The 25,154-nt window shown below is 43.6% G+C and overlaps 1 protein-coding gene across 2 annotated transcripts in view; it reads left to right on the forward strand.

Moving 5' to 3' along the window:
* tspan9a (tetraspanin 9a) overlaps positions 1-25,154 on the forward strand; it is a 180,656-nt gene that overhangs the window by 100,322 nt on the left and 55,180 nt on the right. The window contains exon 4 of one of the 2 annotated variants that reach the window (XM_022197945.2): positions 10,431-10,510. In XM_022197945.2, the coding sequence (XP_022053637.1) occupies positions 10,448-10,510 (63 nt within the window). In that variant the 5' untranslated portion in view covers positions 10,431-10,447. Of the gene's footprint in view, positions 1-9,347; positions 10,511-25,154 lie in introns of those variants that run through there. The other variant, XM_022197943.2, reaches the window with a different exon arrangement.

The raw sequence follows: 25,154 nt of genomic DNA on the forward strand, positions 1-25,154 counted from the left end.
AATTTTAAATACAGAATGTGTCCCAGTGTAATGCACCATGTAGGATCAAACCCATTATTAAAATGGAATTGAATTACCTTAGACCTGCTCTGAGTTATTCATTTGGACGACAGTGGGTCATCGAACTGCACACTGATCAGCCATGTCATTAAAACCACCTGGCTAATTTCGTGTAGGTCCTCATCGGGCTGCCAGAATAGCTGTGACCCATTGAGGCCCGGACATGAAACCTCTGGCAGTGTTGTTGTGTCTGGCAGCAGGACGTTGGCAGCAGATCCTGTGGGGCCTGTAGGCTGTGGAGTGGGACCTCCATGGATCTGCATGCCAACGCCTTGGGCTCTTTGTTTTGTTCTTGAGCAGTTTTTGCCTCGTGGTGGGGGGCATTTCTGCTGTCATCTTGGCGTGCCGTTGCCATGATGGAGGGGTGGGTGGGTGGTACTTGTAAACGGAACATGCACATGTAAGTCAAAACTCAAGGTTTCCCAGCAGAACGTTGCACTGTAGCAAAATGGTCAAGGTCGTTCACTTCACCATTACATCACCACAAAATCATTCTATGAAAAGTTAAAAAAGTGGTGATACTGAATGTCTAAACAGCACACATGCTACATTAAATGCTTTATTTCTAAATATGTTTTCCATTGGTTAAATTTGCTTGAGTTTAATTCAAAGCTGCAATCATCAAATGATCTAAAATGCATTATTTCTAAACTAGCACTGAAGTAAAAGCTCCACATACTGTATAAAGACCTCCAGTCAACTTTAATTAACGCTTACTGAGTAAATCGATAACCACGCCTGGAGTGCATTGGCTTGTTTCACACATTCACAGTGAACTGGATAAGATATTGCTGACTTTTCTTCTTTTTTCACACAGTTATGACTCTTTTAAATATTACATAAAGCGGTGGACATTAGTGGACCCTGGCTATTCTCCTCCTTTGATCAACTATCAGAACACCGTGTCACTCTTGATTTATCTGTAGGGCTATTCTGGGATTCCTACATCGTACCGCTACAGACATCACAGGCGTTGACCCCTCTGCAGCGACCTTTATTGAACAGGGCTTTACTGCACTGTGATAGGACGATGCATTTCAATGGCAAGAGACACATTCTGATCTAAATGCTAATGTAGTATCCTGTAATCATAGTATACTCACTTTACTTGTAAAACCCTGCCTGTCTCTCATGTCCTACCTTATCTCCCACTGCTCTGATGGATGTGCTTGCAGGAATTAAGTTTAGATTGGGGCTTGGCTGCGGGACTAGCTGCCGGGGCTTTTTGGCTCTGTGTGCATTTAATTTCATATAGCTGTGTGTGTGTGAGTGAGTGTGTGGGCACCCTGTATGCACCTCTCTGTCTGCCGGTTTATGGATATGTCATAACTGCAGCTTTTTCTCTCAAATCCTGACAAGAGCCACAAAATTCTGCCTCCAATTCTCGGCAGTTAGATCCTTTCTCCCAGTGTGACTGTCAGGGGTTTCCCCGTTTGAGTGGACGAGTAAACAATTACAAAAGTGCATTAGGGGCATGAAATGCGTCTGGAGGAGCAATGTCTGGCTTTGCGAATGGCCAATAACACCACGTTGATGCTCCCAAATGTGGTCAGTGTTAAAAATACTTCAAACACTGACCACAGTGCTTTTAAGAGACAGCGCTTGATCCTTTCCAGCTTTAGTGCCATTATCAGGAAACCTCACCAGCTATCACAGTTTGATCTTCAGGGGAGCATGATGTCGTAAATTCCTAATTAACACCCTTTCCAGACACCTTTATTGACTTCTTGATAGCAAATCACCAAAGAATGACTGAGGAATGACGCTACTGTCTGGCCTGCCTCTTCTCAGAGGGTAATATTCGGAGCATTGTAAAAGGGCAAGATAGAAGTACAAATATCAAACCATCTGATTTTAATTTGTTTTGGGAGGCCAGAGACACATCAGAATTAATCGCCTGTTAGCTCATGCCTATATGGCCACGCATTCTTTGATCAGTCATTGCGAAGATCTTGGTGTTTGTGTAGTTGGAACTCTTACTGTTTAGGTTCCTCAGAGAGTATGGACCACGCAGGACATGTTATGGTCGTCTGTTTGCATCCACAGCAACGGTCTTGGCCTTGAGAGGATCTAAAGGCTACTGGCAGTGACATATTGCATGGGAGGAAACCCTTTGTAGTTGTAATCCTCTCCTTATGCTCAGGCCTTGATCATACATTCACACCGGGATCATGTGCTGTTACATGTCATCTACGATGTGTCCGCTGATATGGTTTCAGATTGACTGATCAAAGGTATACAGCTGTAATTCCTTGTGATGAGCAAAGATAAATTACCTAGTAATCGACTTGTGGGCATTTTTTTAAAAATCTTTCTTGGACTTTGTAAAAAACAGTGACACCAGTTAAAAACATTTTTAAAATCACCGTGCTTTTTTCAAGTTGAATGGATTGGCGTTTTGATAGAGCTGCGATTTTATTTTTGGGGTGGCATCATGAGCTAGATGACCTTGTGACTGTCGTAATTCAATTCCATTCGGTCAGTCAGAGACGTTCAGTGGCAGGGTATCAAAGACATCAGAAAAATTCTGATATTTTTCCCTTGAAAGACACGACTCTGTTCATTATTTAGGCTATAAATAGTGGGTCTAAATTTCTCTTAGAGGCATCTTGGAGCCCATGAGATGATTGAATGAAAACAACTTTTATATATCAGGTTAAAAACAAAGTCTGATTGAATCTCTCTTGTAGTAAACAGACCTCTGAGCTCACAAACACAGATGATGTAAACCCGATTTAATCAGCTGACAAGTAAATATTTCTGAGAGTTCTTTATCATAGGAGCCAAAACACATTAGTTTATCTGCCAACTTTATATATTTTCCATAAGCGGAACACCTGATCTCATGTGTTCGTGTGTGATTAGCTCAGACAGCCTTTCATCTAGCGACATTTGGAGCAAAATGACTTTCATAGATGTGGATGGCTGTGTTTAATAACTTCATGATAGTTAGATTTACCAATTACCGATGCTTATTAGTCGAGCAGTCTGACAAATGTCAAAAATAATGACATTGTATTATTTCAAATAAGCAAAGCAGGAACAGCAAGCAGATTCATTTTAGATTAAAACAAATGTCAGTAAATAAAAAGTGCCAAAACAAACGCTTGAAGCAGTAACTAAAAAACCAAAAGCCATCAAAATCCACACGCAGGCGCGCAGAGACGCATGCAGGATTGTACTACACACTTCAATAAATTTTGCTATGATATCAAAAAACATTCGCTCCAGCAAACTCAGCTTTCACACCAACTACTCTGTCATTTTTCCCCCCCAGGCTTCACAGAAAAAAAATGCCCCAAGAACGCACCTTATCAAAAGCATATTTCAGCTCATAATACAAAGCAGTATAACATGAGTGGGTTTCATTTCACAGCACTCCCCCATTTATATTCTGTCCCTCTGTTTTCTTCCAAGTTTAACTGAGTTTATTGTGTTATTTTCATAGTTTTTTTTCCCCCAAAAGAATTACTTACTTTAACTGAATATCCTACTGAGATTTTTGCAAACACACTTTATGATTTGATGGAGATAAATTCCAACTGCAGTCACCGGTTTGGCATCAGTAGACTGATACGACAGGCCAGTAGAAATCAATTCAAGCTGTGTGTCAAGATGTGTGAAGTTTATAAGCTGTTGGTGTGCACAGCAAATGAGGTATCCAGCTGCATTATGGGAAACATGGAAATGCTGCTTTTGGATCTATAGTACAGGGTAAATATCAGGGTATCTCAGCCGGTGCTGCTTCTGTACTAATCATTCATTTTTAATGTGCTTCTTGCAAGTCCCCAAGTTTATGCAAGTGCAATGCTAAATTAAGGGAATATCCTTTTAATATTCCTCTGATGGTGTTCAGCTTTGAGGAGTGCATCACTGGGAGAAAAATCACTTCCCTGTTTTTTGGAGAAACCGAGCAAGACCACAGACTAAGCTGACAAAAAAACACCACAACGAAAGCAGGAAAGATACGGATCCAGTCACTGGAATATTGAACTTATGCACATACGGTTGAGAACAGTGCCATATTTGTATTCAAGTTTATTCCCTGTTGTTTTCTGGTTGGCACACATTCTCGTGATGCCACTAATGTCTCATTATGGGTTCGTAATGTCCTGAAAAAGGTGCAAGGTTAAGTGCGTCTCATTTCCTTCCGTGAAGCTTTGTCCAAAGAGCTTTAGGAGAGTCCCGGCTGGTTTCTTCTGGGCTCTAATCCCTCCAGTCCTGTCTTTGCAACATACATATGTTGAAGGAGCTGCCAGATTTGCTCAGCGCCAAAGAGAATGTTTGAATGCAATCTCATCCCACTCACTCCCTCTGTCTAAGCCCAGGCTCTCTGCTCTGGTCGGCTCTGCTGCTGCTGCTCCACATATTTTTCATCTTCTCTCCAAGACTCAACTCTTCTGTGTCATCCCACAGACGTCCGTTCCTCCTGAGTCCCGTTTTTGTGTGCTTTCTCTCTTGCTTTACCCCCTCAACCTAACGCAGCAGCGCAGAGCCCTGTTGCTCAGAGTCGATGGATGGATCTGTGCAGGCTTGGATGTGTCCTGCAGACTAGTTGAGGAATCAGTGCCATGCACACTGAGAGTCCCACTGAGCTCTGATAAATGTGTATAGCTCTCAGACAGAACAGCACTGACGTAAAATGTGTTGAATTTGAGTTAAGGGCCAGGTTTTTTTTACACAAACTCAGAGAGGCTGATGGGAAAATCTTATCACTTGAAGCAATGAGTGCTTATTTTTATTATGTGACATGTCACCTTTGGTATCCATATTCATTATGAATACATTTTCATCATGTCGGGCTGCTAGCTTTTACAGAAATCAGATCTGCCTCTGGAACTGTTAATTGTGGATAACGACACCTGAAGTTTCCTGTCAAGGCTAAAATGAACTGCTGCAATGCTCATGTCAGTTTTCTTTAATGTGTGAGATTCTGACCATGGTTTGATCTTTAATGTAATTAATTATTTTCAAAGCCTCGTAGAAACCTTAAAAATTACATCGTAAAGACTAGGAATGTTCATTTAATCAGTAGAGTCCTAGTGTGATAGATTTTTTCGAGATAATACACACTTCAAACGTGTAGCATTTTCTAGTCGATCCAACATATATGCTTGATGACTGAGTAGCTCAGCACTGCATTAAGAAACTAGATAAGGAGACAAAATATACCTTGTCCATATTATGCTATTGGTCGCAAGAAAAATGATAACAGTTTCTTGGAAGAATGTTTCACCTCCAACACTCAAACAATGGACTAACCGTTTAAAGGACATCTACGTTATGGAGAAACTCACTGCACAACTAAGAATGAAAAGTGACTTATTTACAAGACGATGGTCGCCTGTCAAGTCGTACTTGGAATCCAAACAAATGTTTGTATGAAGAGCAATTTTGCCAAGGAATGTTAGTTTTGTTATTAGTATGCACTGTTATTGTAAAATGTGACACTAAATAAAGTGAGTTCAAAAAAAAGAAACTAGATAAGCTGTCAGAGAGTGCAGTACTCTGCCAAGACTGTTCCTTCCCTGACCTTGCATGTGTACATTATGTATGGATACTGAATCACATGACCTAAATATGTAGTGTGCGACGGGAATTGATGGGACTCAGAAACACCCTCATAATTTAATTAGTTGTTCCTTGTATCATTTCTGATAAATCGGTAGCGGTGGATTTGTAGTAGGATCATCACAATCATGTGATCATCAGCAGGCAGCGGACGCTGCATCTGCTTGTTGTCATGGTTACAGTAATGCTGTGCCATTATCTCAGTGGGAAATCCTTAACAAATCCATGGATCCAGACTGTAAGCCACATCACTGCCAAAATCTAATGTGGTGGTGTCATTTCTGACCTTCCCTGAATATTTCATCCAAATCCGTTGGTCTGTTTTTAAGTAATGTTGCTAACAGACTGAAGGATTCAGGTACACCGATCGTCACATAACTCCACTGCGTTCCTTGGCTACATGTCTGCATCCAGGCTGTTCCTTAATGTTCTGTAGGTGGTCTCTAACCTTTGTGAAGCTTCAGGGTATCAAAAACCTTAAATCTCCTCAAGCAGGTCAGAAAATGTATTCTAGATTTAGAACCCAAGAAGGCAGTCGCTTTGGACTATGGACAGCTACGTGTCGGCAAGCAGAGGCCATTGTGGATGTTTATCTAGCGACGGGCCACCATGACAAAGACTTCTGTGACATTTAATAGATAATGTTTAACACTAGAAGGATCAGCTCTATTCCAGTGGGATGTATAGCTGTGCCATTTGTGCAGGATATATCATGTGATGTTGCCTAAAACCACAATATCAGTAAAGGGCAAATGTCAACTGTGCTCAGTTTGTGGTATCACGTAATCCATTGATAATGCTGCTGGTTATTGATTCAGAAAAGGGTTTTGCACTTCTAGCATCCCACCACAAGTCGTGCTCTCCATTTATGACACCTGCATGACAGTGAATTGATCGGGTGAAGGTTTGTGGCTGTATTGATCAGTTAAGAAAGTCCTTGGTTGGTCCTGATCCATTCTTTGAGATCAGATTAAGACATCCCTAGAGAAAACTAAAAACTACACACAATGTTCTAGCAGGAGAAACTGTAGAATATTACGAAATATGTGAGTTTTTCATGATAACTGCAGTACTGTAGCAAGTTCTTGTGAAACATTTTTCAGCAGTGACTGGTAAAGAAATGGTGGAAACAGGCCTTTGTCTTTCTTGGCCAAAGTTAAATGAGAAAATTTATACAACCGACAAAGTCTGTAAATGTAAAGAAAAAGCTTTGGCCAGCAGTCTGTTTGTATAGCATAGACACAGACATAATCTGCCAAACAAGCTTATTTTTATTAGACTTTTTTAACACTATATATCACGTGGTAAATACTCAGTCAGAGGTAGGTGGAATTTGCTCTTTTTTCAGATAGATGCAGGCTTTCTCACCTTCACTGTACAGACTTAACAGTGGTACCAAACTGTTCCTTTAATATTGTTCTCCAGTTGCTGATTTGACCTTTAAAGAGCATCCCTGTGTTCAAGTTACATATTCAGAAGTTTTTAGCCCATGAAAATAAATTCTCCCTGCCTTAGAATAACTTAGATTCTGATGTACTCTACTGCTTCCTCTACAATGTGCAGATCTGTGTACTCTCTGCTTCAATCTTTATTCAGGTTCGAGTTGGATTTGTTCCTGCGGTTGTTTTCTCTGAAAACATTCCATGTTTTTTAACTATCATCGGTATTCTGCAGTTTCAAGGCCACATGCTTTGTCATGGCTTTCACTGCTTATATCACCAATATGTCTTTCAGCATATTTAAACAAAACACCATTCACAAGGTAGGAATTTATTTTATTTTTGTTTTTACTGGAGGGCACGTTTAAATTAATACCACAGGACACAGAAGTAAATATTAACCTTGCCAGCAAGTTGATTTCTCGCGATATTTGTGAGTTCACAAATCTCTCAAGAAACCATCTTGCTCCGCTCCCGCGTTCACTGTTCGTACAGAACCCAGTTGGCACGGGCCAATCACGCAGCAGTATTCGTGTGTGGGGCGGGATATCCGGGTGTGAAGACGACACCAAGCGCCAGTAGATCAAAACAAACATGGCAATGGAGGACAACGATCGTGTAGATGCTGCTATTAAGTCAGTTTTAGCCGAATCTCCTATCGCTTCTTTGAAGGAAGAACAACGAGAGGCGCTTTGCGCATTTCTGGATGGTAAAGATGTTTGTGCTTTTTTACCTACGGGTTTTGGTCAGAGTTTAATCTACCAATTGGCTCCGCTCGTTGTGAAGATCCCGCGATTGGCTAAAAACAAACCTGTCAGAGGTGGGACATACTGTTGCATTGTCCAATCCGTGCCTCTTTCCTCCGAACGGATTTACATGGAGCGGTCCCAGATTGATATTGTGGAGTACTATCAAGTACTACACAATTATTAATCTGGCTATTGCCAGGTTAAGTAAATATTATTTTGTAGCCAAACTGTGTTCATGTTTTCATTCATGTTTTTTAACAGTTATGGTTTGATCTATCTGTCTGTCTGTCTGTCTGTCTGTCTGTCTGTCTGTCTGTAGCAAGAATTTGGCATAATTTCTGTGAATTACAGCCACGATAAAGCGCTTCCTAAGGAATAGTTTATTTACCAACAAACGGATAAACACAACAGGCTGGATTACATTGCCTTTGCCGATTAGATATTCCTGGATTTGCCTTTTAGAGCGCTGAGTTAAAACTCTCCCTCCATCTGCCCGTGGGCTCGGCCATCACCAGCACTCAGCTGAAGGAAGACCATTATCCCAGCCAAAAAAATGTGAAGTCTAGCGCTGGTCTTCTTTTAACCAGACAGTTTTAGAGAAAAGGTTGACTCTGGAAGTCGATGAGGGCAATTATGCTGTTATTTTAGCTGTTTCGGTCTACTGAGGGAAGCTCTAAGAAGACACGGATTGATTATGGTAATAATCGTCTTGTTTCATGGAAATTGACAGTTGCTAGCCTCCCTGTACGTTGAGGATCCTGCACCTTTTAAAACTGGTGCTCTGAAGACATGTATTATGAAGCTGTGTGAGTGTTTAAAATGAAAGCTCTGTGATATCTTGTCAGCTCGGTGTGTGAATCAGAAGGACTATTCAGCGTTTGACCCTGGCTTTGCGTCGAGAGAGTGTTCAGCATCTTAAAGCCGGTATCCTCTTTCCGTGCTTCAGATGGTGCCATAATTCCAAAGCCGGGATACTGCCAGTTAATTGGGTTCCCTTACATGGATGTGGAAAAAACATAGAGTAAGAACATGACCAAAGAGTGGCTCGGTGCCGTCACCACCACCCACATCAGATGCAAGCGATAGACTCTTCAAGGTAGTTTTCAGAAATGCATTGTAAATTGCTCACTTTTAGAATTAATTAAGGTTGATTTCTGATAATGAAGCTGCATTTACAGCGTTACTGCAATGTTTAAAACCACAGGTGTCATTGTCAACAGCAGGCTGACACTCAAAGCCTTTCATATGCAAAAAAAGTGCCACCAATTTCCACCTCATGGCCCTTCACATCTGCTGTAATTGCTTCCATACTTCACAATTTCTGTTTATTTGTTTGATTTTGTTGGTCTGATCTTCAGCCTCTCGATCCCCCCGATGGAAATAAATTGCTGAACATGTATAGTCAAAGCAAACATCAGTGATGGGCTTAATAAAGACGCAGGCGGCGGAGAGGAGGAGCTCAGGTCTGGTTGCAGCTGCTGCATTGGCTGTCGGCTCAGCAGTGGGGAGGGGCTGATGGAGAGAGAGACAGAGAGAGGAGAGAGAGGGAGAGAGTTGGGGGAGGAGGGCAGTGCTCTTGTTGGGAGATAGGGAATGCCCGTTAGTTGCGTCTGCCGATAATAGCACATCAGCCAGTGTGCTGCTATTAGGAGAGCAGAGCGCCGGCAGTGCGGAGGACTGAGCCGCTGAGCACAGAATGGTTCACTAGAGAAGACAGGCAGAAAGAGACAGAGCGAGACAGGCACTCTCAGAAAGGCACCCAGAGAAAGAGATAGACCGAGCGGAAGAGAGAGCGCATCAGTGAGGAGAGGAGCGCTGACAGCGAGCGTGGCAGTGGAAAGAGGAGAGAGGGGAGAAAAGTTACCAGGTCAGCAAGAGAACCTGGAAGTGGGGCAGCTGAGACTCGCTGGGGTCTCACTCCCACCGGAGCTCAGCAATAAGCAGGAGGAGAGAGATATTACAGGAGCGCTGTAACTTCTTCCCAGTCTTGGCGAGGGTAATGCTCCTCGCAGGACCCTTCGGCACAGCTCCTAGAGGATTATCACAGCGAGGCAGCATCAGTGAGCAGAGGACACTTAAACCTGCCAGAGGTGCCTGAGCAGCTCCATTCAACTCACTTCCTCACAGGAGACTTCCTCATCCAGCTGTGTGCTTTGAGCTGGATGTAGTTGTGTTCCGCTGGGTGGCTTTTTTTTATCCTTTATTGCTTCAGAGTGTGGAGCAGTGGAGATTCGGAGGGCAAGTTGTTCAGTCCTGTCATCTCTGAGACTATGGTAGACTGTGCGTCAGAGAGCCCTTCATCAGCAGCTGCAGCCCTAGAGCATGGAGAAGTCCAGCAGTGAGGAGTCAGCCATTCACCGTAGCCCCTCTGTAGACAGCCGTGACTCCGATTTTGCTCAAGCTTCCACGTCTGGCCGCCCGTTTGGCGGCCGCGGCTTCACTGCCGGTGCTTTCTACGGCTCCACGGGGCCACGCAAAAACGCACAGCAGGGGCAGGCTGGAGCTTCAGCTGACGCCAGCGCAGGAGACAAGACCAACAACAAGTACAGCTCACCCAAAGGCAGCAAATACGTAGTCTTTTACCTGGATCTATCCTTTGTGTTCCTTTTAGAATTCAAGAAGTGCAACATGGCAAGAGGCTGCCTCTGCTGCTTGAAGTATATGATGTTCGTCTTCAACCTCATCTTCTGGGTAAGTGCCTCATTATTATGTTAATGCTTTCCTCATCATACTTGCTCACGTTGATGTAGTTGACGCTGCATGGTTTGCAAAATGATTCTGACAGAGGAAATCTGGCTTCAGTGATTCAGCACCAGTCATTATCCATATCTGTGGTAACAAATGTGAAGGCTCAGTGTGTGATAAGTTTATAAAAATGTGATTCACAAAACATTAGTGTGCGACAAAATGATGGCTATCAGGGCAATCATGCGTTTCTAATTACATCAGGGTGTTTACGCCTGTTCCTCTCTCCGTGCATGTTACTATTCCTGGATGTCATGACAGAGTCAGTGGCATTGCACCAGGTCTCCTTTTGTATTTGGCCGGGGAGGGGGGAGGGGGGGTTCATTTGGGTCACTCATTCACATGCTTATATGATTTACAGCGAACACGGAGCTGAAATGTTGCTCTTGGTATGCGACTGAAAGACTGTATCCTTCTCCAGAGCAGTTACACAATATATGCGGCAGCAGCAGATGAGCTGAGGTGGTCAGCAGCAGTTTCAAGCGACTGGATTTGTGGACTTCATGAAATGTCTTGGACTTGCATGAAACTAATTTTAGATCAATTGAAGAAAGCTAATGTATTCTAATGGGCTGTTGTAATAATCACAGCTACAGCACATAATTACAGTGATTGTATCATGCGCAATTATTACAGAAAACAACAACATACTGGTATAATATTGCTCTCACTACCAGATTTGCTCACTAATACGTTCCATTCAGAGAAACCCGGCCTGTGTGAGGCAGAGTCCTCTGTGTACCCATGCATGGGCATTTATTGTAGAAGTGGGCATCCCGTAAATGTTTACAGAATGGATTATAGGGCTTATGGGTTACGAGGCCAAGTCTTTTGTGTGGGTGCAGCGAAGCGTGAAGCGTAAAAACATCCCAACACTGGAGACTCCAGCAACCCCGGCCCACCATGTCACTGGGTTGAGTCCCTGCTAACTGGGGCACAGAGTGGGCATTAGCCATGGAGCCCAGCTGTGTAGAGGGCGGCATTAAAAGCCACACACGTACACATGCACCACTCAACCTGAAACCCATCCCATTGTCCATCCACTGCATGAGAACGGACAGCACTGCTAGTGGCCAAGCTCTTGACCGGAGCCGCCGACCTTTCTCTCGCTTGAGGGGAGCAGCTCCATTTCACTGTCATATCATGAACCCCGTCCACAGAGGCAGGGGTGATTTGCAAAGACACACGCATGACTCAGGGGCTCGTCTTTGTGCCACGGATTATGTAAATGTTTGTTTAAAGGAATGAGAGGGTCAGAAAAGCATAGCTGCTGATAGGTTCATTCCTGCAGACGCTGGCTCGCCTTGATGTGAGCACCTCTTCTGGGCTTGCTCAGTGTGTGCAGACTGCAAGTAAGTGCTCTGGTCTTGACTTCACCACTGCTTGAATAAGGAAGGAATTTTTAAGCAGCTGCCAGCTCCTTGATCGAGCGGCGCTTTTTCTTCATTATTGCAAAATGCATGTTTCCCCTGCACTGAAAGTTTCATTTAAACACATGAAAGGAGGCTTTTTATAGCATAACCTGAGTAAATAAGGTCTTTGAATCAAAAATTAAGGAAGCGTAAGTAAATTATTCAAAGGATAAACTGAATAAGATGAAAAACAAATGCCAGGAGAACCGCCGCTCGTGTTCCTTTTATATCTTGTTAATTAATGGCCAAACAAAATTCACATAACTTACGGAATATTCAGGACACTAATTAGATGAGAATGAATGTGCACTGCGCATCAACTCTAACCCGTTCTCATTTTAATAATAATAGGGGCTATACACACCTTAAAAATTGGTTTCCCTGATCAACATTCAAAACACATGCAGCCTCTAAAACCTGCATTGTGGATGGAATTGGTGCATTGTTGATGTACAAGTCAAGCCCCTTCACCTCTGCACGTCCAGCCAATCAAATCAGTGAATTAGCATTAGTTCTTTCTTGGAGCTGTGAGTTAAATATTTAATTTCAGAGCTGTATTAGGACTTCACATCAACGCGGGCCCTCCATCACTCATCTGCCCCGGTGCTCTTGTGTAGGTCAGCCTTTAGCAGAGGTCACAGGGTCACTATTATCTGCTGGCTCCTTAAAGGCCGTCACAGGGGGTTTGTGTGAAGGCGTTCTTTTACCAGGTTCTGTGGAGGCTCTGCTGGTGCTTAACCCTTTTCAGTGGCAAAAACCCACCACTAATTACTACTGCACAACACTAATAAGGTGTTTGGAAGGAGGCTTTGGGCTTCAAGGTTGGAGGGGCTCTGATTTACCCATCCTGTTTGTGGAAGTGCATTAGAGTCGCAGTGGGAGCATGCAGAAGCTCTACCGTCACAGTTAGATCTGCAGACTTTCTGTCATATTTGTGTGTGTGTGTGTGTGTGTGTGTGTGTGTGTGTGTGTGTGTGTGTGTGTGTGTGTGTGTGTGTGTGTGTGTGTGTGTGTGTGTGTGTGTGTGTTTGGGTGAATGAGGAACTTAAGTGGCTGTGGACCTTTCCCAGCGCGGCACATCCCCTGCTGTGCAATAATTGAATTTTTACTCTGGTGATGTTCACTTAATGAGTACTCACCATGCATATTCCCTTCTCTTCCCACAGATTGATACTCTTGTTTTCCTCCTAGCACTAGATCATTTTAATGACAGTTTAATCAACGTCCCATGGGAGGGGAGTGGGGTGAAGTGTGGGTTAGGATGTTAGCATGTCGCTGGTGGGTCTGGGTCTAGCAGCATTTGCGTCTCATTGGGGACTGTCTCACTCACTGGCACTCTGAGATTCTAGTATGAAGGTTAGTAGAGCTGCGAATAAAGGGTTCACTCCAGCAAAAGAGGGGTGCAACAGGACGGGGTGTCTGTGCACTCCAGGACTGAGGGAAGAGGGTGAGAGGTATGTTGTATCTTGACACCCCTGGGACTGTGCTGCTCTACCTCTGACACTCCAGGAATCACAAGGTTACTGCAGCTGGTAGCGAGATTCGCCTCTTAAGTTCTGACATCTCATCTCGGGACTGACGCTGGGGGATTGGTTCGCCGCGGTAACCCGACACCAGGTACAGCAGGGGTCTCTCCTTTCAGGCTGTGCACACATGCACAAACACACTTGATGTGCCTGCATACACACACATAACAGCCATCCTTGGAAGTATGCTCACCACCCACACACCATCCGCTGCACGGGGCTTACAGTGGTAACTTGAAGCACAAGGTAAACAGCGGCAGGCACTCCAGGCATCTTCATACATGCGCTCATCCTCAGGCCCCCCAGCAGTTGTTCACGACCATCTGGCTCCTCTTTCTTATAAGGGATTAGAAGAGTCTGAGCTGTAGGGGGAGTTTCGGGCAGATTAGAGCAAGTATTGGGTGGTTAAGGATTGGGAGCATGGCTCCTTTGGACAGCAGTATGCTAAAGCCAACATCATCAAAGCAAACGGCCTTTGTAGGGTGACAATGTGTTACAAAGAGTGTGGTTTAGTTGGGAAGGAGATCTGTTGTGCTCACACACACACACACACACACACACACACACACACACACACACACTCTCTCACTGTCTGTTTGACCGGCCTGATAGGAGGATTGACGTTAAGTCCTGTTGGTGTCAGCCTTGAGACAATATCAGTGTTGGTGTTCTTGCTGGGAGCAAAGACTCCAGCCTTGCACTGCATGCTCTGTACTCACAGCCTCCCCAGTTAAACTCTCCAATTCCAGATTCAATCTATTGTCCACCGCTGCATTTATTTATCTGGTCCAGGGACACTGAACACCTTTGAAAAGTAGAACAGATTTTTTTTGTTGTTGAAAAAAAAAACAGGGCCTGAAAACAGCACATGAGGATTTATTCTGCTGAATCACAAGCAGCATCACTGGCAAGCTCATTTTCTTTGGTTGATAGGTTGTACAGTTGCTAAATGGGCCCATCCCAGCTGTGCCATTATCGTGCCATAACAAAAGCGAAAGACTCATTTGATATTCATATTTAAAGGGAAAGTGTCAGCTCAGCAGTCTTGTCCTACAAGTGCAAGAGGGGTGGTGGTATCAAAGCCGCTCCTTTGTTAGAGGAGAGAAAACCAAGTGTGTTTAGCATTCATGAATTCCTGTGCTTACTTAGGGGATTGCTGCAGGATTTATAAACCATTTGGTCCGAGGCAACAGAAGATTAGTTTCCCTATCGATTTAATCACTGAATTTGACATTTAAGGTTTTAAATGTGCCCATGCTCTGATGCTACAAAGAGTAGAGCTATTGGCAGACTCAAGGTGGTTCGTAAAAAGTCTGTGTTCGCAAGTGTGTCTGAGCGTCTGTGTTTGGTTTAATTAAGCTCAATAAAAAAAAAAAAAAATCCGCACACGCCGTCCTTTTGCTTCCACTGGAACTGAAACGCCCCCCGGGGTTTCAGCCGTAGGTGCGGAAGCAATTTTCCTGTTTTTCATTCTCTGCGTCGGCACATGAAAAGTTCAGTCATGTTTTATGGCTCAAGAGAGCGTGCATTATGACAAACTTCTCTTTTTCTTCTTGTTTTTTACAAGCGGCACAGCTCTGAGCTCAGTCACTGCCAGGTGACACAAGGATTTGGACGCAGGGAAAATAGATGAGAGTCGAGTGCACTCTCCTAGATGATGAAACAAGCTGTATACGGCGTGTTGTCACAGGTATTTAATTCTATCAATCCCCCGTGAAAGGTTAGTTTCCGAATTGAATATGACTTTGAAATGTCAGAATGCAGAATCAGTCTTGACTGGTCCATCCCACTAAATTTTATGCTTTACTATGGCAAGACAGGCAGTGAGTGGATTTAATGTATATTAGGGTATGCATGGCTGCACCTCTGCTGGTCAGTTCCAATCATAAATTATGTGTCTTCAGAATCATGCACGTCAAGTAAGAATTTCTAGCCCAAGAGCTGTTTGGTTTTTTTTAATTTCTCTGTAACTTTTAAGAACATCACCATACTTCTATGCATTTTAATTATTTGAAGTGTGGTAATTACCATCCCCTGCAGATCGCCAGGCCTTGATTCAGATTGGCTGACCTCCTTGGTAAATATCTCTATATGCCCGCCTTTGTCCGGCGGATCGTCCTGGGAGATCACTCCAATTTACACGTCTCTCTCCGGCTGCTTCGATTTCCCGGCCGTGTTGTGCAGCGCCGCTGAGCTCATTAGCTTGTGTTGCAGATCAGCTGGGATATGGAGCTACTGTGTTGCACTCTAGGGGGTCGAGGTAATAGAGCAGGAGAATTGGAGGTGCATTTTACGCTTGGATGCAGTGGGTAGGTGGTGCTTTTGCAGGGAAAATTAAGATCCCCAACCCCTTGCTCATCACACTCTGAATGGGGTGGGCCTCATTCATGAGCTGTTGTTGGATGGGTGATTATGGCACACGCGAGAAGCTGAAAACTGCAATGAGTTAATACCTTCTTAAGGTGGATTTTAAATAACCCATCCTCACAAAACATGCCAACAAAGGATGGATTTTTAGATTTTTTTTAAATCTATTGATCTATTTCAAATCATAAATTCCTCAGGAGAATTTAGATATAAAGTTTTCATGTTTGTTACTCAGCTGGTACAAAGCAACAGGGCTTCAGGTGCAGTTTAAATCCGGTTGCTTCTGTCTCAGCTGTGCAGCGCTGACTTATAGTGACAGGTGAACATCCCAGGAGCAAACGACTAAACAGGAGCTGCTAGGAACAGGAATTGCTTTACATTGATGACCGCAGTCCTTGGTACATGCCATTCATTCTCTGTGCCTTCCCTCATTCGCATTGCATAGCAGCGGGCCTCGCTTTAGATGCAGGAGGTGCAGAAACAGCCTGGGGACTCCTATATCTGCTTTCAACCTGTCATATTTGAAAGGCTCCTTAATGCCGCACATGAAAATACACATTCAAAGTGGCCAAATTTGTAGTCATCATGGGATTAGTTGGTAGAGCACCTCATTAGGATCAACCACACAGCACTTGAAAGCCATATATTTACCATCTTGTCTTTGCTTCGGCACATGAAACTCTAAGATCTCGCTTCTTTAAATGCAGGCTAGAGGAGTTCAGAGCAGAGAGAATCGGAGAACGAGGAGAAAAGATGAGTGTCATTAGTTCTGCATACATAAGCAGGATCTTTTGTAATGACTATGTGCCAAATCACGCACCGCAGGCAATAAGGAAGGCGGCATCTATGTTGTGTGGTCAATAATGTGTTTATATCCCCAAACTGTAAAACAGAAAACATCTTCATAGGTCAGGTGTTTGTGCTATCGATCACAAAGGTCTTGTCCATTCTTTTTAGCGTGTTTTGTATTTGAAAGCAGCCCAAGCATGGCATCCATTCTCTGTAGATGCTATTGGAGAAAACGTCAACAACAACAACAGCCTCTTTCATGCTGCTTCACAGCAAAGAATGATTTCACATTTCATAGAGGAATTCAATTTGGTGCAACGAGATTGGTATTATCAAGGAAAAGTGTTGTGCACAAAAATAACAGTAGTGCTGCTTAATCTGTGTCAGAAAATGAGTGCAATTGTTGGAGCTTCTCAGCTGCCTTTGAACAATTCACATATCATGTAGTGACAGTTTGCTGCACCTGTGGACTTGTAGGGATTCAGTACGGCAGCAAAACAATAGCTCAGACAAATTGAGCTCAAGCTTTTGAAGTGTTGCCGCAGTCTCTGTCTGGGACAAATATTTCTTAATATACATCACCTTCCTGCTGCTTTGTTTCCTATAATGCAGAAAAAAAACTATTTATTTCTGTTTGTGGTCTGCAAAGCGATTTGTCTGACTTTTATTTGATATTGGTGCAGCATCACGTTTGCTCCTAATGCTACAAATGAAAAATGTTTTCAGTGCTACTTTTTGTCCTTGTGCAGACGGAGCGGCTGTGAACTGGGATGTATCCTCACCTTCTCCCTTCACCTCGGGAAGACCAATCAATGCTAATCTGCACCTAAGCTACGAATTAATGTAAAATGTTAGAACAGCTTGCTAGTTCAACTACTCAGCATTTTTCTGACAGCTAAAGGCAAATTACAGTGAAATCAATGTTTCTCAGTCATTCCCCACCTCCAGCGGCGTTGAGGAGGCTTAGAGGATATTATTTTGCTGAGAGAAAATGGAATTCCTCTCAGATTACCCTGCTTCTGTTTAATTTACAGAGCAGGAGATGTGGATGTATATGAAGTAATTGCGCCTTCATAAGTTGTGCACAAACTGTTTTTTAACTTCTTTTTTTTCAAGCACAAGATTTTTTTTCCTGCTAAAGCAGTGAAGTAGAAAAGTGATTTCCTTGGATATACTAGAAGTCTGCCTAAGCTGCAGTTAAGTCCATCAGAAGACGATCTTTAGTGTCCCGGGTGCAGCTCTTAAGTTCTCCAGAGATCATCAGTTGTAGGCTGAGGTTGCATCAATGATTGCCTCTTTCCCTCAGGGCCGCTACCTGAGTCAGTTCAATAGGGCCTGCCTCTTTTCCCACCGTAAACCCACTCAAACAATCCACACAGCATCCTTGAGAGCTTGTTTCCACTCATCTGTCTCCTCCCCATCGCTAAACAACATTTAGAGAGCTGGACACAACTGCACCATGTCAGACTGCAAGTATGAGCTCCAGATTGACTTTGAATGTGCATATTTTAAATGTGTCATCTCGAATTTGGGTCAGGGACTCAGGCGTTCACTGCCTGAATGGTGATGAGCACCAGGACACAGCTCCTACACGCAGTGAGGGACAAACTCGTCTGCATTGTTAGCCGTGACAAATGAGAGACAGATTTATGCCCTAAACATTAGAGCATATATTGATTTATTTAGCTGAACCACAGCAGATTACTGCTGCTTTACAGCTCAACCATAAAATGCAACATATTGTAGCTCTCTAAATGAAAACGCGTCAGTACGTTAGCACGGCTCCATGATCGCCTGTGTGTGCGTTTGTGTTATTTTTTTAATGGAGCGATTTTATGGGAGATGTGCGATATAATGTGAGATTCAGTCCATCAGCCGATGTGTTAGGCTGTTTGTTGTGATTCTGTTGTGAAATAGATGCCTATCTTGTTGTTTTCAGAGCGAAAGCCAGATCTTCATCAGAGCAGGTTGTTGCAGTGATCTCGTTCTGTCTGATCCAATTTGAGCTTGAGTCTTATTTGATGTGAATGAGGTGTGCTCACAACAGGCTCTGATATTCTCCCCGAAGACGGAGATGCAGTAACTAGTCGAGATCCTTCACTGCTACAGTAGCGAGATAACTGACTGCCTGACAGGCTGTGTAAACCTAATAGGGATTATTGCTGCTCTTCCTGCATGCAGATGCGTCCTCTTCCTTATCACAGCAGGATTGTAGACTATCCCCTTGACTTTATCGCACTACTAAAAGAATTGGCTCTACTTGTTTGTTTTGCATCAATTTGCAATTACCAGTAGTATTTCCAGACATGAAAGAGAATTTGCTTTGTGTATCTGTTCTGTTTCACAAGATATCAGGATCTTATGTGTCCTGAAAACGGAAGTCTGAGGCCGTCTGGTTGCCTGCAGCATGCAATGTCTGAAATAAAAAGGAAACGTGTAAAACTAGCCTCGTTCCATCACTTTGGTATTCTATCTGGGGCACAAAGGGATGTTTCAGATCTCACTTTTTTATAGAGGACCTGACAGTTTCATTGCATTGTAGAAATGCAGAAGCCATACGCTATAGTTGTCAGTAATCGTACGTGTTCAGCTGAGATGATGAATGATGGGGTTTAAGGGCGCTCACGTCTGAGTTATAAATCCCCTGTCAGAAAACAGAAGTCATTTAAATAATGCAACAAACACTGAAGACCGAACCCACATTCATTAACCTTTGCCTCTTCTAATTCAGTTAATAAAACATGTATGAGCAGCTGTTATGTTAAGTTTGAATTTAATACCCTTTCCCAAAAAAGTAATTTTCTTAGACAAATTATATCTGTGTTCTTTTTCTCTCCATTTGCCATTATAAGAACTTTTTAATTCAAAATCGGATAACGTGAGAAATTGGTGCTGAAGCTCACCTCGCTTCCTGTGTGCCATTTGCAGTCCCTGTCAGTATTTCTGCACAGATGTCTCCATTTCTCTTATTAAGCCACCCAGGCTTCAGTAATGGCAGACTCTGGACGGCTGTAGAATACAAAGGAGTGATTCCAAGTGGAGCTCGGTGTGGGCACACCACGGCTGGGTAAAGGAGTCTAATTTGAGAAGTTCATTATGGGGTCATCGCCACCCTCGGTGAATGATCTCATTCATCCACACTGAGCCGGAGTAATTATTAACATGGACCTTTTGCCTGTGTATGCACTCATCAGCGCAGCATGGTGAGACAAATCCCCATCACCGTGTTTCATCCAGTGATAATTTCAGCAAAGGACACCGTGTGTCTTTGGGGTCAGCCCATTAATGCCCCCTTCATTTCACCCACATTTCACCTATTTCTGTTTGCTTGTCATTATTTTTAGATCTTCTATCGTGGCTGCTTTTTGATCATAGCGGCTGCACAACCTTCCTTACGGAGCATTCACAAGTGAACGATAAGACAGATGGGGTTGGCCAGATTTCTCACCAAGTCCCCTTCTGAGAGGACAGACTGGTGCGCCCAAAATGCCGTCCTGTTCCTGGGTGGGACGAAGCCAAGCATGAAGGCAGGCGGGGAGGGGAGGGGACCTCTTCCCAAGAGCGAGAGAGGTGAACACACTGATGTTTGATGACAGCTCCCTGAGAGGTGACTCACCCTCGCTCTCAGATCTCACTCCCTCCCTCTCTCTTACATCCACATCGTGCCATTTTTGTTGTTCTCCTGGGGACAGAAGTGAAAATCAGTTGGTCGTCTGTGAGGGGAAAATGTTGAAATCAACTCAGATGAATCAGTGGGAACACTGATTCATATTTTAAAGTTACAAAACCACCTACCATGGGTTTTTCTGACTTTTTCAGTTAGTTGGCACTTCTGTTTTTTTATATTTCATGCGGTGTTGACCACGAGCTCAGTAGGCTAGTGCAATACATTAGCTCAGCTGTCTGTCTTGCTACTTTCCAGAGCTGATGTTCCTGCATTATTTACAGAATCTGAAAGTTATTTTTAAAAATAATGTAGCCTGATTTGACCTGCAACCCCGAAGCTTCATGCAAAAAAATAAACCTCCCAGTGTAAACTCACGGTTGGGACCATTCAGCTTAAACACTACGTTTAGTTACGCTTTAACAGCATGTATCAGTTCTGCAGTAATTATGTGAAATAATGAAATACCCAGTGGCCATATGTGTACAACAACAGTAATATTTATTCTTTAGCTTAAAAGGAGAGTGAGATAAATAAGCATTAGATGAACAGATGAGAAGTGAGCGCAGGTGTGTCAGGAGAGCTGCAGTCAGACAGTCGGATTAAACTGACTAAATAACTAAGTTTCTTTTTCCTTCTGACAGCTCTGAACTCCCCAGCCTGATTAGCTGTGCTGAGCACATACAGAAGATTTTAGGTTCATTTTCTGCATTATTCATCTGTAACGCATCGGCTTTAAAATTCTGTAATGCTGCGCTGGGCTTTATGGGAAAAAATTGCCATTCATAATGGAATTAACAAACCTCATTCGTTCATTCGACTATTTGTCTGTGTACCTTTGAGTATATAGAAAACACACACACACAGAATGGGTGTCTAAATATTCTGCTGTATACAGCATCCGCCTACTAGCTATGTGGTGTAATTTACGACTGTGCAGGATCCACTAAACCTGCCTTTTGCCTGAGCAACTAGAATCAAACGGCGGTGATTTCACACTTTGAGCTCATGGCAAGAGTCTAATTGAGTTGCAAATATAGATTATGTTGGTGTTAAAATACCCATGTGATAAAGACAAGAACAGTGGCAGGTCTCCTTCTGCATGTGAACGCTGCCGTGTCTGTTTGCTGGCCTCTGCCAATATCATTGAGAGCCCAGTAATTGGTCCATAAAAGCACATTTCAGTTTGCTTCAGTTGCAAAGCGTCTCTCCATCTTCAAAAGCCTTCCACCTCTACAGTTCATTTTTCATTGAAGTGCTTACCTTGCAAAAGAGATGTGAGGGGAAAAATATTGTCCTGCAGCATGTTCTCACTTTGCCTCTAATTCTTTCATGGTTTTTTGGAGCGATGAAGGGATTTCTCTGCAGTCTCGCCATTTTTAGTCCCAAAATGTCTGGAACTCTTTCCTAATGATTCATTGTACCTGTGACAGGTGAGAACGAGTAATTAATAAGAACACGAAGGAATAATTCTGCATATAGGCAATTTTTCAGGCATGGCAGCACATCCTGTTAATATTTAGGATCCAAATAAGCAGAATTTTAACGTGTATGAGTCACCAGAGTGCTGTGGCCGTCATTAAAATGTAATCCTCGTCAAAAGAAATCGCATTTCATGCTGGTCTGTATGAGAATAGGTTTATTAGCACCGTTTAGGTGTTGATCCAGTATCTCCTAAGAGCGGACTCTGGCTGAGGAATCCGGCTGCTTTTCATATTAACTGTCGTGGGTGGTCGGTTTTTCGTCCGTAGAATTCCTCAGTGTTCAGTTTCCATTTTCATCCCAGAGACAAGAATAACTTCATTCAGAGACAGTTGGTTACAGAGGCTATGCTCCGGTAAGAAAGAGAAGCTAAACATCAATATACTGTCGTTTCGATACAGTTCTCCACTGCATCAGTGCTGGTTAGATGGAGAGTACAGCTGCAGATCCTCATTATATCAGAGTCCATCTCGGATGCAGGATGTTGTGTCCTCAGAGATATTAGCCGGTGAGCTGCTGCTGCAGGAAAGTATAAGCAACGACGCTGCCTCTGGTTTACTGTCAACATTTTTGTGTTCCTGCATAATGCATCCAGTTGACTTTCAGTGAGCTAGGAAGGCAGCCAAGGTCAGGAGCGCGTGCTTCATGTATATTCATACCCATTTCTTTGAATTTGTGTACATTTAAATGCTGCATTTGCTCTTCCTACAGCCCGACATGAAAAGAAGTCGTCCTCCAGTTAACAGCTTCTTTTTTTTTTCTTTTCTGTCACTGACAGATCTCACCTACTAGCTATTAGCTGACTGTGCATCGTACCATTTATTATAGTCGTTCGGATAATATACATCTCAGCTGGTCTGCAGGTCCCCCATTGTTTTTCTTTGTGTGTGACTGTCAGCACGGCGCACCAGAAAGCGGCTTGTTTGAGAGAAAATGAGGGTGAAAAAGTAGGTTGGCTCTAAATGGGGACCTTTTCATGGTACAATGCATTTTTCTTACACGATTTAGACCTTTGCCTCCACCTCTCCAGCAGCGTGACCCGTTCCCTGTAGGCTCAGGGGGCAGTTACAGCTCAGACTTACTGGAGATCAACAGCCTTGTGTTCTTTACACAGTAATGAGAAGCATGAATAAACTAGGAGAGCTGACTTGTTTCAGTCCTATAAAACCACTTGTTCACAGTATCACATGGGTGTTATTCAGGAAAATTCCCCCTCTATCGGTTGCTCTTCTCTTTCTTACTGGCTGTTATTAATTCATTTGCTGTTCTCTTCCAGTTAACATCAGCTGACGTCTGGCTATTCTTCTGGGGTCGACTCCAGCTGTTCTGTGATTGAAGTTGGCAGGGACTGTAGGGGCTCCAGAAGTGAAGTAGGGTTACTTTGGTTATAAAATCAGGTCAAAGCCAGCAGTTAAGATGACGTGAGGTAAAGTGAAATTACGTAATTGTCAAAGTTCAAGTGTAAATGCAAATATTTACATAGATGGTCACAATAAAGCCTTTAATTCCACTATTGATTAGACTCTTGTCACCTACATTGATCGGAACGTCTTCAATGTATTCTGTTCTCTTGTCGTGTTGATTAGGAGGTCTTCCTGTTCCTGGAAAAATAGCGGCTAAACTACAGAGTCGGTGTTGCGACATCTACAGTGGCACTCGTCCTGAGCCAGCTTTTTTCATGCAGTGCACACAGGAGTAATGAAAGAGGAACAAATGCCCCATTATCAGCATCTGAACTAATAATATCCTGCTCTCACAGAAAATGGAAAGAAACCTGAGAGTCTAAACTGATGCTTTAAGGAAATCATTTGCCTGTCCAGGAAACATTTCAACATGTACACATGCGACACAAATATTGCCACAGAAGCCCGCTTGTGTAATTAGCAGACTTGGGTTTGAAATGGCCTCTGGACGCAGAGATAATTCAGCATGGCACGGATCAGCTTTAGCTCTATCTTCTGCGTCATTTGTTCCTGTCTAAACGAGATAGGCCTGCTATCTGCTGGCAGCCTTCCACCGGTGACACACTGACAATACGACGGGCTCTTTAGAGGCATCACCTGTGTGGCATGCGCAGAGTGCAGCAGACTTGTCACTCCACCATTATCTAGCCCAAACTCCCAGGATGGAGCACAATTACCGGACAAAGCAGAGAGAAGATGGGCATGCTCGAAGCACGTCAGGACGGCGGGGAGCCACCGAGCAAATTATTCGAGCCGACACCTCAGATGTTGTTTCCACGGTTCGACAGGTGCACGGGCAGATAGACTTCCTCTTGAAAATGTCCTTGTCACTTCGGCGATTGCAGGAGAGAAGCGCGTAAGACGGAGCAGAATGTTTATCGCCGTTGCCTCTCAGTGAGAAGTGCTCTCTAAACGCTCATTGTATGTGGATCCATCTGAGGTGGCCTACTTGATAGACGCCCTGCGCGGCACTTGTTTAAAAGCGTGTGTAATCTAGAGACTTTCCTCGGTAAACAAGCCTCGTTCCGAGGAGGGTTATGTGCATGCTAAAGCAGAGGAGAAGGAGGAGCAAGGAGGGAGGAGCGAGACACCTGTTGCAGCAGTGGCTGGTGAATGCCTATGATGTGCTTTGATTTATGAAGGAAAGCAGCCTGGCTCAATCTCCTCTCTCTCCTCCTGAGATTTGAGTGTTTCTTCATCGACTTTCAAAGGACTTTTTATTCCTTTTTCCACAGAGCGCAACAAAGACTGAGCGGTGAACAAGTCTAGGTATAATTAAGACTAAATGTGTACCTTAGTGAATCTGCACTTTGATTTCACACCATTGTAAACTGTTTCTGCTTAGTTTCTTGACATATCCCGATGTAAAGCAATCTGGGCTTCACACCTTCTTAACAATTGAGTTTCTTGTAAAGCTTTGTGTGAAAGTCGCAGAGGAGAACGCCTCACAATCTGTCACATTCTCCTGGAGTGCAGGTTGGTGGTTGAGTATTAAGAACATAAAGAGCAAATTGACATCGTCTATGCTGCCCTGCATGCGCTGCACCCAGGTTATCGGCTTCAGTGGCCACATGCTGCAGGAGAACCAGACTCGGCAGTCCCTGCAAATCTTCTGATATTATCCACATCTCTGCACAATCTTCCCACCGCGGGCTGTTCCATTACACTGAAAATGAAGAGTGAGAGAGGTCAAGGCAGTCGAATAAACAATTTTAGGTGGAGAATTTCATTATGTGTAGACCGAGGAGAATGGTTTGCCGAGAGATTTGTTTCTTCAATTAAGTGACGCCCGCAGCTGCAAACGGAATCTTTTTGTTTCCAATGATTTGCAAGTAGGAGAACGTTCTTACCTGATCAGGAAACCTCGGGTTGGATTTTTGCTCTCAG

This window comes from Acanthochromis polyacanthus, chromosome 8 (assembly GCF_021347895.1).
Source record: "Acanthochromis polyacanthus isolate Apoly-LR-REF ecotype Palm Island chromosome 8, KAUST_Apoly_ChrSc, whole genome shotgun sequence".
NCBI lineage: Eukaryota > Metazoa > Chordata > Actinopteri > Pomacentridae > Acanthochromis > Acanthochromis polyacanthus.